This window comes from Anomalospiza imberbis, chromosome 4 (genome assembly GCF_031753505.1).
Source record: "Anomalospiza imberbis isolate Cuckoo-Finch-1a 21T00152 chromosome 4, ASM3175350v1, whole genome shotgun sequence".
Classification (NCBI taxonomy): Eukaryota; Metazoa; Chordata; class Aves; order Passeriformes; family Viduidae; genus Anomalospiza; species Anomalospiza imberbis.
Genome location: NC_089684.1, coordinates 39,724,385 through 39,738,141, shown reverse-complemented (window position 1 = coordinate 39,738,141; position 13,757 = coordinate 39,724,385). Strand labels below are relative to the sequence as shown.

General features: G+C 43.0%; 1 protein-coding gene across 1 annotated transcript in view; it reads right to left on the bottom strand.

Moving 5' to 3' along the window:
• Nucleotides 1-8,555: 8,555 nt before the first annotated feature.
• The window catches only part of TNIP3 (TNFAIP3 interacting protein 3), a 42,380-nt gene continuing 37,178 nt past the window's right edge, over nucleotides 8,556-13,757 (bottom strand). Inside the window, exon 14 of the mRNA XM_068187964.1 lies at nucleotides 8,556-9,387. Coding sequence (XP_068044065.1) covers nucleotides 9,356-9,387 — 32 coding nt within the window. The 3' untranslated portion in view covers nucleotides 8,556-9,355. The remainder of the gene's footprint in view (nucleotides 9,388-13,757) is intronic.

The following is a 13,757-nucleotide window of genomic DNA, read 5'->3' as shown; positions in this document are numbered from 1 at the left end:
GCCCTTTGCCACAGAGTTGGTTTTGCTTTGGAAATCAAAGCTGCTTCAGACTCCTGAAGAAAGCACCCAACACCCTCTGAGACATCTCTGGGGGTCCTGTTTGGTCACAGCTCCCTGTACCGAAGGGCAAAACCTCCATGGCCAAAAACATGTCTGCAGATGTTTTGGCTACCCAGCAGCATCTCAGATGGCACTGGGTGACTGTTTTTAGATGCCAAAGTGAGCCAGGTGTGACACATGGCAAACAGGGACAGTAGCCCCAGCCCCTCAGCACCCGCCTCAGCCACTGCACAGAGCTTCATCGATGGGAGACGGCACAGCTCAGGAAGGACAAAGTTCCCAAGTTTGCACTCCAGGATGTTATCACAGTTTTAAATCCCCTCTTATAAAACATGGTGTCCTGTGAAAGACATTTTGCTGTATTTAAGTAGGACATCTCTTTCAGAGATCTATAATTGCTTCCCATCTCAAGTGAGGAGATGATAAAGCTCAATGCAGAAGGTTACAAGTTTATTGTAATAAATTGCATTGGCCAGGAAAGCAAAATTTAAAAACACACGAGATTGAAATGATAGAGAACACAATTATGCACAGCTTCAAGCCCAACATCTTATGTAACTGCAGGGATTTGTCTCAGCCTCAAGAACACGGCGTGTGGGAACGCACGTAACTGGTTTGCCTTCGGAAGCGCTCACTCCTGGTCTGAGCCTCCCCATACTGGTCAGGGGAGCAGGATTCATATGGATACAGCCTCAGACGTGCATGTGGAGGCAACCAGCCCCACTGGTGTGTCTTTTTTTTCACAGCATTCACATGTTGTGAGGAGCAAAAGGCACAACAGAGACGCTTCTATTGATTTGCCATTTCCCGGTAGCCGAGTACATCCGACCTATTCAAAGGAAGTTGTTTGCCACTCTGGAGAAGCTGCTTGTTAGAAGGTGGGCAATTAGCAGAAAGAAATGCCAGAAGAAGCTGAGTGTCTGTGTGTGGTCCCCAAGAAAGCTCATGGGGCTTGCCTCAAGACATCAAGAAATCTGTACAGAAGAGCAGACTACCAAAGGACCAAGGATGAATTGATGGGATACATTTAATTAATCTTTCCTGTCATTTTTACAACTCCAGCTGGAGGAACACAGGGAATCAACTGAATCAGAGAACATGGAAAGAGCGCCTCTGAACTAAGGCTGGAAATGCTTTTGGGGTGTTACTATTCCAAGTGGAATTGTTTGCTTAATTATTTTTCTCAGCGCCAGCTTTCAGGTTTTTCGTACAAGCTGATGAAACATTTTCCAGCCCCAGTTTCTTCTCCCACTTCTCCACACAGAACTGGCATTTATTTTCTGTAAACATCCTAACAATCTGTTACATCTACCCCAAGGACAAGTCCCAGAAAATAAGGCCATGCCCTACCTGGCAATATCCCTAGTGTTGCTGAGAAAACTGAGTCTTCCAGGGTTCCTTTCTAAGATTTGCCAGAGCTGAAAGGAAAGGAAAGGAAATAGCATTTTAAAACCAGGCAAAAGCCAAATAGGAAACACACATTTTAGAAGCTATCACAATGTTTGAAAGCAGGGTTATATGCAGTACATTTGTTTTCAAATGGCAGTTTACTCCTCTTAAAGAAGAAAGATGGATCACTAAAGAGAGAGATGGCTTTAGCACCAGGTGCTTCCTTAATATGTCCCACTTTTCCAGAGAAGGTAGAGTGGTTCCTCTGTTTAGCCATCAAGATGATGATGATGATGGCCATGTCCACAAAAATCCCTTTGCCAAATCAAGGGAAGACCAGCATCAAAGCACTTAGCCTGGCACCAGCAATGACATTTCAATGCATTGATGGGATCAGCTGCCAGCCCATCAGCTTATTTATCCTCCACTAATTCGTAATGTTCTCCTGCTTTATTGACAGTTTTGCAGATCTCCTCTGGATTGGCCTGGATCTGGATTACAAATGTCCCACAATTTATGTGCTCTCTCCCTCTAGAGCCAAAGAAGATCATGCCCAGTGCAAAGTCACACATGCAATTGTTTGAAGAACTTAAAGGTCTTCAAAGCAGAGATGAGTTTGTACAGCAGTGACTGTATTTTGACACCCTTATTCAGACAAAGTTCCCACTGATGAAAATGGCCAGGTTGGATTCCATCTTCTGAACACACCCTGATTTTTACTTATACACACACAAATGTGCATGTGGTATCATTGACACTTTGTCAGTGTGTAACATACATCCCACATTTTGGTGTTATGGCCTGTCTCTCCCCTCAGAAAAACCTCCCCAGCCTGCACCCTGCAGAGGCAGGGATGGAGATCAAACAGGTGGCCCTGGCTCACTGAAGCTGGGACTCCTGGGGACAGGTCCCACCTGCCCCTCCCACCTTCATTCTCTGATGTCCACCAAGCCCAGAGAGCACACTGAGATTTCCTTGAGCTAAAAGGTTCCCCTATCTTCCCCTGCCCACCTTTTGGAAGCCAACACCCTTGGATGGAACCTGCTGGCTTTGTACCAAATTTGACATTTCAGAGATGATGGAAAGTCACTGGGAAGGCCTGGCAGACACGTGGCCAGCACAGAGCCAGCACAGATCCATAAACACTGCTCTGTAGGAAACCAGGCAAAAAGCACGGACCTGCCCTGCCTGTGTCCCTTCCCCAGAGCTCCTAAAAGTGTTCTGTTCCCTGTAATGAAGAGTTTGTGCCTTGCAGAAGGAAACCAGCTCTGTGAGGTGAGGAAATGGCCCAGGAAGCCTTTGGGGAAGGCAGTTTTTGTACTGTACTTTCTCTCTACAAAAAGAGGAGTTTTTAAAATGCCAGGAATGGTTTTTCAGGCTGGTCTAAAATCATGTCATTTTGGACAAATCCTTACTTTCAGCTGTGAGCACAGCTCTGTTGGGGAGGCACTGACCTTCTCCATCCTGGTGAAACTTCCTGGGTGGAAGACGCTGAGGAGAGGAAAGGTGTCCATGCCCATTCCCATTCCTATTCCAGAGATGCACCACAAGCCTTTCCACAGCCTGCAGGTGGGGAGGAGACAGTGGTTTAGCTCCAGAGGCCCCTCATCACCAAAGGAAAACCAGGAGAGAGCAACAGCACAGTTTTGTGAGCAGGAGAGAGTGCTTTGGAGCCCAATTAAATTCTTGCAATAAACTGGGAGTAGTCTTATAAAAGAGTAAATAAAACCCAATGGAAACACAACTTCTCCCTCAGCAGAGGATAAACATAAAGCCTGCAATGAGGAAGCAAGCAGCGTGGCAGGGATGGGGCTCTGCCAGCCCCGAGTGCAACACATCCAACAACTACCACAGGCAAAGCTGCTCAGTCTGGGAAGACTTTAAAAATCAGACCCTGGTGAAGTTTGAACTCCAGGCTAAAGAGAAACCATCATTTTCTCTCACTACAACACTCTACCCTGGGGACACTGACTCTTCTTATGTGGCCAGGTTAAAAGTTATAGCAACCTTGCTAAACCTCTAGGAGCTTCCTCTCCTGGAAGGAAGAGCATGTGTAGGGATATATTCAGCTCTTACAGTCAAGCCTTCATAAGGGAACACTTGTTTTCCATGTATATAGTAGAAATAGAAATATGCAAGTGCACACAGGAGCACAGGCTGTGCACAAACACCATCACCTGCACACACAGACCCTAGACCACCTGGAAGAACCTGAGTTTTCCACACACATTTTTCCTACGGAGCAAGGAAAATCTGTGCAGTTCAGCAAAGCCAGATTCAGTCTGGGCTCTGCAGAGCCCTCCCTCTGGGGACTTCAGAGGCACAATGTCTGCACATTTTCAGGGGCTAATATGTCAAAGCTTAAAGTAGCCTGAAGAATTTAATGGGGATTTAGAGGCCTGCAATTGAAATGTAGTATTTTTGAGAACAGTTGACTGAGATGAATGGCATCTGCTCAGGAGTCATGAAACATCCTACCAGTGTCACACCCTCCCAGCACACACAAATCAAGGTGCAATGCCTGCATCATTTTCTCCTCAGAAGGAGGAAGGCTGACAGCTGTCATAAGCTGAAGCTGCTCCAAACCATAATTAATCACTGCTCATAAACAGTAGTGGTGTTTACATACAGAAACTAAACAAATTTGGGCAGAATAGGCTGAACGAATATGAACAAACCAAACAAGGAACACATAAGGGATATTTCTTCCTTATTAATATCCTCCCCCTTCCTGGTACTGCTCAGGTTTTTTTGTTTGCATTTCCCAAATCTCTTATCTGTGCTTTCAGATACAGAAATCTACACAGCATTCCATAGCTTGACTATTTGCATTCACCAGAGTAAAAATGCCTATTAATAAGAACTCAATTATTTGGAAAAAAATTCCTGGTAGTACAGCAGCACCTTTCTGAGTTCTTTTCTAATGGGAACTTTACTTTCTGCAAACCTCATTTGACTCAAAAAAAAAAACAAAAAAAAAAAAAAAAAAAAAAAAAACAAAAAAAAAAAAAACCAGCAAACAAATTACAAATCGATGGTCTGCTGTGACTCCAAAGTGAAGGGCTGCAAAAAAATGAGCACGAAAAGCAGAACCTGTCACAAGCATCTGTGGAACAGCAAGAAGTTATGGCCAGCTTGTGACAGTAGCACTAAGACTCCACATGGGAATACTATTAAATTAACAGCACATTGAGATTAATTGCCTTTTTTTTTTCCTGAGGATTTAAATTTTTTTTTTCAGTTGCCCAACAGGTATCTTGCAATGCAGTGGGTTCGATTTGGTGGGGAGGTTTTCTGGTTTTGCAGCTCTTTATGAGCTGTATTTCCAAGTACTGTGTTATTATTTTATCACCCAGGCAGCTCCAGTGCTCTGACCCAACTACACCCAAATCCTCAGGGAAGTCAGATGTCTCTTCAAAAGCCATGGGCAGTGAGATAACATCACACACACACGTTGAATTTTAATTATCACTATTAAGGATTAAGAACCCTGTGAGCAACCAATTTTGCTGGCATTACTAAGCCAGAGTCAAGCCTGCTTTTAGTTAACTCTAAGGCAGTATTTATGTCTCAAACATGATTTTAGCGAGTTCCCTTCCCTTCTGGATACACCACTGGAGGTTCCAAGTCCGCTCTTTGGCATCCTCACCCTCAGTTAATTCTTGACCACAGGGGAATTTTTACAGGGAATAAACTAATTCTTCTCTTGCTACTGCCAACATAAGAGAGTACTGTTATTCCAATTCAGAAGAGATCAGCTGTTAAGCTTTTCTTTCCTAAAAGAAAGCTGGAAATATGGGGAGTATGACTGCCCCTCCAAAGCTGCTTTAGTGTCTGAACAGGTCACTTACATAGAAAGAATTTTCTTTGAAATATCCTGGTGTCGATGACTGTATTTTTCTGGTATCATTGCTAAACCCCTCCATTCCATAATTAGGATTGTTTTTCCTGACATTTCTACAGATTCCATACTGGGGCATGACTATAAAGGACAGGCTGCAAATCTGGCCCTGAGGAAAAAGAGGGAAAAAGAATAGGAATTGCAAAAAGAGCATCTCTCATTCTAACCTTCAGAAAAGTGCAGTTTTTCCTGACTTTTAGCATAGGGTAATAATCTGGCTGGTGCTTGGTGCCTAAACTTAACTGAGAGTTTTAAGTGACTGCTACATTTAATCAAAGAGAGATGGTTTGGTGAATGACTTGCAAAGCATCTCTGCATGTGCCAGCCCTGCAGGGTAATGTCCTTGTCTTAAATGGATTAACGTGGGATTAACATGACCAACAGCTGACACACAGGATGCCTGAACACAGGAAGGCACAACAGGAAAACTTCCTCCAAGAAAATTAAAACATCTGCCTCTCTTCTCCCAGCTAAATCAAGCAACTAAATGAAAGGAACCACCTAGATGACAAAAAGGTCAACAAAGGAGCTTTACCATTTGCCAGAGCTATCATTTCTCTATCCATCAGGTCATGTGCTACAAATGCTAGCAGCATGCATCCTGCTTTCACTCCACAAGACTTCCCTTCTCCAAATCCTTTCCCTCGGCCCTGGGAAGAGCCTCAGACCCCTCCTTGGGCTGATATCTCCCACTAGACCAAAGCTGCAATCTACAGTCTCACTGTAGATTCACTAAGACCTCACTGAGAGGTCTTAACTCCAGCACTGATCAACAGACCGCGAGGAACCCACCAGGTCCCCTCCCTGACTGCCCCAGCCCTGCTCTCACCACTGCCAGCCCATGGCCAGTGTGGGCCTCGGGCTCTCACACAAGCAGCCCTTGGACAGGAAGCACCTGGGTGCTGCCCTTTTATAAGGCAGGTGGAAGCAGGGCTGTTGCTGCTCTAAGTGAAAACACAGCACTAAACAGCATCCTGGCTCCTGGAGGGAAAGTGTTTTATTAATCAGAAAAATGCTTTCCACCCCGTGGTGTCTTGCAGACCTTTAAACTTGCATCTGCACAAATCAGAGAAATTCCTCTGTCATTCTCACAACAGTTAAAACACAGAAACCATTTTTAGACTTCAGGATTACTTTCTTTTAAAATAAGAAAGAGAACTTGAACCTGATTAGAATTACCCTCTCATCTCACCACAGGGTGCTATGGGCAAGGTATAATTTCCAAGGTATATTCCCCATCAGTTACAGGGAGAAGCTGAGATTACTTGACCAAATGGCATGGTCATACATCACCTGCTTTTCCTCATTCTATTCTAGACTACTGAAAGAGAGAGAGGGGATGAAGACCAGAAATGCTGGGCACCCCATAATCCTGATTACCCAGAAACTGCTGTCATGACTGAGCAATGACTGGTAGGAGGCTGGAAGGATGATGTGAAGATAATGAAGTACAAGTCTTTGGGTGTGAGGACCCAGAGGCAAAGGGTAAAAGAGCATTATTTCACTCACAGCGTTCACTGTGCATTTCTAGTTCTGCTTTTTACACAATTCATTTCATCTGAGAAGGAAATACTTTCATGGATGGTGTGTTCTTGCTATAATTCATGAGACTATGTATAAAAACAAAATATTTTTCTCCACAGGAAAAAAAAAAAAAAAGAAAGGGATAAAAATTCCCAAAAGACCCCAAGTTTTTAAGGGAGAACTGGGAGTGTTGATATCCAGTTTTGGCACAGCTCGAGGAAGGAAAAAAAATCCCTGTTAAGAACACTATGGTTGATTTTAACTAAAATAACTCACCCCCTCACAGTTGTCTGGGTCACTGCAGAAAGTGTTTCCTTTGGGGGTGTTTGAGCTGGCAATGCTAATTCAGACAGATGACAGCACCTGCACTGAGGGAACATACATCATTCCAAGAAAATCAAGTGGAAAAGCAACTTACAGGCATTTTATGTGCATTTTAAAAGATACAAACTCTCTGTCATACAACACCAGGAATACCCCACGCTTGGCGTGATTAGGATTTGTGCGAGCCAAAGTTGACAGTTTTGTGCCCAAGCCTGACAAACATTAAAAGCCTGTGACTATAAAGATAGCCCCGCAAACACCATTTTCTCCCTGTGAATAGCTCTCGTTGAATCGTCCTTTCGGGCCAGCTAACGCTGTCAGATAATGAATTTAAGCGCCACGAATGGCCGGCGCAAACCTCTGCGGATGGTTGGGGAAAAGACCGGCAGTGAATGGAGCGGGGTGGCTGCCCCAACACCGAGCACACAGAGCGCGTCTGTTCCAGGGATTCCCGGCGGCTTTGAGCGCGGGGTGCTCTGCCCGCAGCGCCGGTCACCTGCTGGGAGCTCCCATTGAATGAGGTTACATTCTAATTGGATTTTCCGAAGGCAGTGCATTAGCATTTTCCATGATCTCACCCTTATTAGCCAAATCGCTAATCAGGAGGAGCGCAGTTATATTGTGTGCTGGTTACATTATCTGCTGCTGCAGTGTCTGCAAGCCAGCCCCAAATTCATGCAGAGATAAAAACTCCCCTCTCTCTAGCAGAGACTCGGGAGTCTATTGTGGAGCTAAGGTTGCAGTCAAACTCTAATTTTCAATAGTTCACCCAAAAACAACCTCTCTCTGGAGGCTGCCTTGCTCAGCGCTTTGCTGCTGCTCTTCCTGAGTTGGTACTATAAGTCAGGAATGTCAGCTCTTTCATCCCTGTTGGCAGAAGCAGCATCCCTCTACAATGTAAAAGCAGAAGAATCCTTTCCCATGGACTGTTCCCCATTGAGCCCAGAATCAAAAGCTGGACATGTTTAATCTTGAAAGGTTATTATTTCTATGCACAGGCCTTTGAATATTGAAAGGAATGGAAATACCTGTTCCATAAGCAGAAATGACACAGGCAGGCCATCCTGTAGCCGATGACTCTGCCTTTGCACAGCTCAAAAAACAGTTTGTGTCAGAAATTAAATCCACATGAAATACTCCTGAGCTATCAGGAAAACAGCCAGGACATCTCACGTCCTGCAAAAATATGTTTCTTCTTTCAGGTGGAGTCCCAGCAGGTTTGGACACCTGCTTCTCAACAGCAGCCTTCTTAAAAGCCTGAAAGGAAGAGACAATCTTGCACATAAGATTATCAAGTAATGCTTGCTGGGCACTCATCCATCAAAATTTACTGAAAAACATTATTGTCTAAATACAATTTCACTTAAAAAGCCAGGTTTTATTCTTGGTTAGAGGTTACATGATGATGTTCAGATTCATTACAAGAGTAATTTGGAAATATAAGACCACATTCACTGAGAAGTTAAGCCCATTCAGTATTTCTACTAAAATTCTTGCAATACAAATAAGTATACACAGAAAAAAAAAAACCCTGTGATTATGTTTTACATGTAATTTGAGAGCCAAAAACAAAGGAGATCTGACCCGGACTGAAAAAGGGGAATTGGGCACCTCTTACCTGGCCTGGCATGGGTGGTATCCTAATCATAATTACACAAAGGAGTTTAAACAGTGAAGCAGATTTCCCTTTTATCAACCAAGGAGAGGACAGAATTCAAGGTGATCAATCAACAAATCATTCCCTGGACTCAAATAAACGCCCTCATCATTCCCAAACGAAAACAACAACAACAAAAATATCACACAACTATTGGGCTTGTAAGCTCTTGAATTCAAACCAGATGTGACAGTCTGAATCTGCAGCAAGAACAGCATCTCTTCTCATCAGGCTTTTAAAGATATTCTCACAAGGCAGCACAAACAGCATCTTCAGAACAAAGGGCAGTAAAGCTTCCCAGCAGAATTTAACTGGATCCTGAGGATCACCAGCCTGTATGAGCTGCTTTTCTATTGTCCTCACAGGGATTTTACCAGGCATAAATCACATGCACTGAAGAGATAAAAAAAAAAAAACCCGAAACCCAGAAGAAAACTGAATAATGAAGTTGCAAGAGTCCCTTGCAGCCTTTGGTTTACATTTCTCCAGGCTGGAGGCTGTCAGCGATAGGCTCCCTTCTCCAGGGAAGAATCTGCAACAGCAAAATCAATGGGAATTATTGTGACATTGAGGAACACAACTCACTTAGGAGTAATTTTCCTCCATTTTGTAACACTTTCACACACACACCCCCCCAAAGCCAACACTGTACTTCATTACAAGGCTGTAATCAAGCCAATACAAGTGGCAGTAGGAGTGAAGAAGCAAAAAAGAGTGGGGATATCAGAGAGTGCTCCAGGAGTCTCCATCTCAACCTTCCTCTAATCCTGATGGTTGACAAAAAGCAAACAGCAGGGTCTAATGGCTTAAAACCCCCTTGTAAAATCTTTCCAGACTTCTAAAAAGATCAGCTGACATTCAGCAGTGCTCAGAGGTGTACACTGGCATTAGGTGCACTCAAGAGAGCAGCTACGTCTGACAGAGGGAATAATTAGTACCCATGGCTAAGCAGGTGTTTGTGGTCCAAAAATGTGTTTGATAGTAAGTCACTCAAGCTAGGAAAATAAAACAAAATTGAAGAAAGGAAATATGCTATTGGTGATGCAACACATGACTCCTGAAGCTCCAGAAGGTTTTGGAAATGCTCTAACACATCTCTAGTACCACAAGCACAAGTGCAGTCAGTATTTCATTTAAAGAGAAAACATTAGGTATGATGAATCCTGATCTGTTGGCTCATAGAAATAAAATGATCAAATCCTGCAGCTGTTTAAATCACATATCCTGTTCCTCTTCCCAAGAGACTTTTCTGCCTGGTACTCTGAAGAACTACAACACGTTCTGTGATCTTCAGCTCAAGCTGACTTTTTAAAAAACATTTTAACTTCACATGTTCTGGAGTTAGGAATCAGAAGTGTGGTAATGGCCTTTTTGCAGTAACAGAAATCAAGCTGTATCAGTAAAAATGCTGAAAATAATCACATTTTCATTCCCAATGGGGATGGCAAGCTGCTAATTAAATCTGTCTTGACTACTTGGAAGCACTGATAATTTCTCATGTAATGTATGCACTGAGGACATGCTAATACCAAAAATGTTAGGGGTCTGGGATTTTTTCCAGGAAAATTAAGATGTCAATTAATTGACTTTTTTTTCCTGTCTGGTTTTTACTGAAGACCTCTACAAATCCATTTTTTTTTTCAGTTTTTCATATTTTCCCCCCTCTCCCTACAGATGTCATTATTTTCAGTGGCAAATCCCACACTTCTCCCTCCTCTTCTTCCAATTAGCTGTAATTATAACAACATTAGCAGCAAATTAGGTGCCTCGAGGGCAAAAATCTGGGAAGCAGCAGAGTGTGGAAAGGAAGAGGAGATGAGATTATAATGGAAGTAAGCGGGCACATCCATGTGCTCATCTGGGCACCCTTAGGGCTGTGCAGGTTGAGCTTGCCTTTCCCTGAGCCTGCCAAAATGAGGGGGTGACCAGCTGCTGCCACAAACCTCCAGAGCTACCCCTGGAGCGGGAAGCAAAAGGCTCCATTTGGGCTTCTCCCCGTGCCTGGCATCACTGGATCCAACATAAAAACATCCAGTTCGGGCTGGAGAAACCCACTGGTTGTATCTGATGTTCTGAAGGGGTAACTGGGGTGCTTAAATGCATCTACTGGGAATCTTTCTGCCAAGGAGAGAAATGCAGTAGGATTAATTGTGCAAGTGAAAAAGGAAGGACATGCCAGCAGTTGCAGCATGCAAAAAGGTTCGTCCTCTGAATAGGCTTTTGAGCAATAAATCTTTTTTCCAGAGAATTTTGTATTAAATATCTGGGTCCAGGGAAAATCTCCAAGATCAAACTCTTTTTTACAACTGTCTTTTCAATTTTGCACAGTTGGATAAGGAAGGGAGTCAACACTGCTTGCCAAATAAAATGACATTAAGTACATTTGCTGGAAATCTTTCTGCCTTGCTCCTTAAAAATTAAAAAAAAAAAAAAACACAAAAAAAAAAAAAAAACCAAAAAAAATCATCAACAAATACCAAACAGAACAACATGACCAAGCACAAAAAGGTCAGAATCTGACATCAGGAGTGTAACAGAGCCCAGAGAGACTTAGGAGCTAAAGCTCCTCCTAAGGCAGCACTACTGGTCCAACGAGACAAGGCTGGGAGAATTTAAGCCCATTTTAGGACTAAGACTTCCTGCACAGCAAGATACCTGGGGAAGGATCAGTCCAGAGGTGGGAAAGAAGAGTTCTTCTCTTGGAAATATATTGCGAGTGCAGTAAGGAAATAGCTCCTCATCTTCCTTAATCTCTGTCTTGTATCGCCTACATTTCCACTTTGCTTCTCCTCCTTTATTGGGGCCTTAAAGGAAACACCTTTGGTTTTTTGGAAGACAAACTGAATTCTGCTATGAGTTATCTGAGGTTCTAAGCAGCTTTTTGAGGGTTAGGGCTTTTATTTCTTCTCATTTTGCCCACCCCATTCCCCTCATCCTTTCCTGTTTTCTGATGAATTTATTCCCAGTTTATTAGAAAGGACTCAAATCCAAAAGTGCCAGATCCAAACCATCACACAACCACGAGAGCTCAGTGCTGGACACAACATTGCATAAGTGATCCTCTGCCAACTACCAAAACACATCTCTGGGGAAAATAACAGTCTGGAGTGCAAACTTTAGAAAATAGTGTCAAATAGTGTTCATCAGATTTCTGTAGCAAAGGGTTGGGGCTTTTAATTTAATTTAAATTAATTTTTTAATTTAAAAAATTCTTCAGAGATAATCCTAAATTTATAGATGTCGGCAAAAAATGTTTCTTAAACGAAATAGAAAGACAAACTGGGCTTAACAAGGGCAGCAGTTAACTGGGCTTAACAAGACAGCCTTCTCTTACCATGGGATCAGCTAAGGAGAGTGGTGCCAGTCAGAAGTAAAGTACAGATGTGTTACAGGAGAAGCAGAAAACATGAGATTACAGCTGGTTACAGAAGAACCCCTGCAGAACCCAAGTCAAATGCCAAAGTACCTGAGTGCAAACACCTTCCTTCCTCACAAGAGAGGGAGGAAAACACAATGAAGCTGCCTCTATACAAAACTACAGAAAAAATTAGTAAGTCCTGCTTAGTGACATGCACCTTTAAACAATCAAATTCTGAGACACTCACAGATTTCAGATATCTCTAAACCAGGCTTTTAAAATTGAATATTATAAAAAATATGTTTCCCAACTCATTTCACTTGTGTTCAGCTCTGAAGTTACAACCTGTGACCAGTGTTTCATAATTATTACTTAAAAAAAATGCCCAGCATCAAAGGAAAATTTGTTAAGGGAAATTTAAAGGTTTCCCCTAGAAACATCAATCTACTGAAACATCATTCCTAAAGGAAACTGCTTCATGCCTAAAAGTTGCTTCACTGCTGATTTGTTTCCAATAATGAAGACCATCAGAGAAGATTTGTTGGTCCATTTATAATCTACTGAGAAAATGAAGGATGAGAACTGAGACTCAGGAATACTGCTGCACATACTGGCTCATTCAGACCCACCAGTGTAAATTAGCACTTGCACAAAATGGAGCAAAAAAATGGGCACATCAAGAACTCTTGCTCATCACATATTCTTGGAGCTTCTGTCTTGGAAACCTTTCCCAAAATACTTACAGGCAGATTTAATATAGACAACTACATATAACACACAAAGCCAGGCTAGTGACTCAATATTTTGAGAGTAGAAGTTTGACCTCTGTGTGATCAATGGATAAATGATCAAAATCATCTCTTTTAGCAGCCAGGATAAAAAGAATAAGAACTCAGAAGGTGTTAAAGCAGACATCCTACACTGCACTACGATGGGACTATTCAGAAATCCTCTTTAAAGGGACTGGAGCAAAAAAGGGAAGGGAAAAGTCTCCAAGTATCCTAATCCCCGTCCCATTGAGAAGGAGGTGTTTGGATGATCTGGGCAAGGAACAGCAATAGAAAGACAGAGTACAGATTTTCGAGTTTTTCTCAGAGAGTGAGAAGTCAAGTTACATAGTCAAGCAGGGTAGAAGAAGAATTCTCTTTCTTCAGATCCCCCAAGTGCACTGCTCTGGACCACAGCTGCAGTTGGTGGCAGGACTGGCTTCATTCCCTGTTATAAACATCCTCCCTGTATCCTCTGGTGCAGCAAATCACTCGGAGTTTGAGTGGGAGGCATGGCAAAATTAATCTCCTGTTCTGTTGTGCAGGCACAGCACTACTTTCCCTGTGACCACATCAGAACTCTCCAAAGAGCTGCCATGTAATTATGGGATGCCCATCAGCCATTTTGGTGAGCTACATTCCCACTTCCCACTCTATCCTCTCTTCTGGGCAAACATGGATGACAGCAAATAATGGAACAGTTCCTCTGTAGCCATCATCTTCTTGCAGATACAACACAACAGCTTCTGGATTCAGCAATCCCTGCCACCCAACATG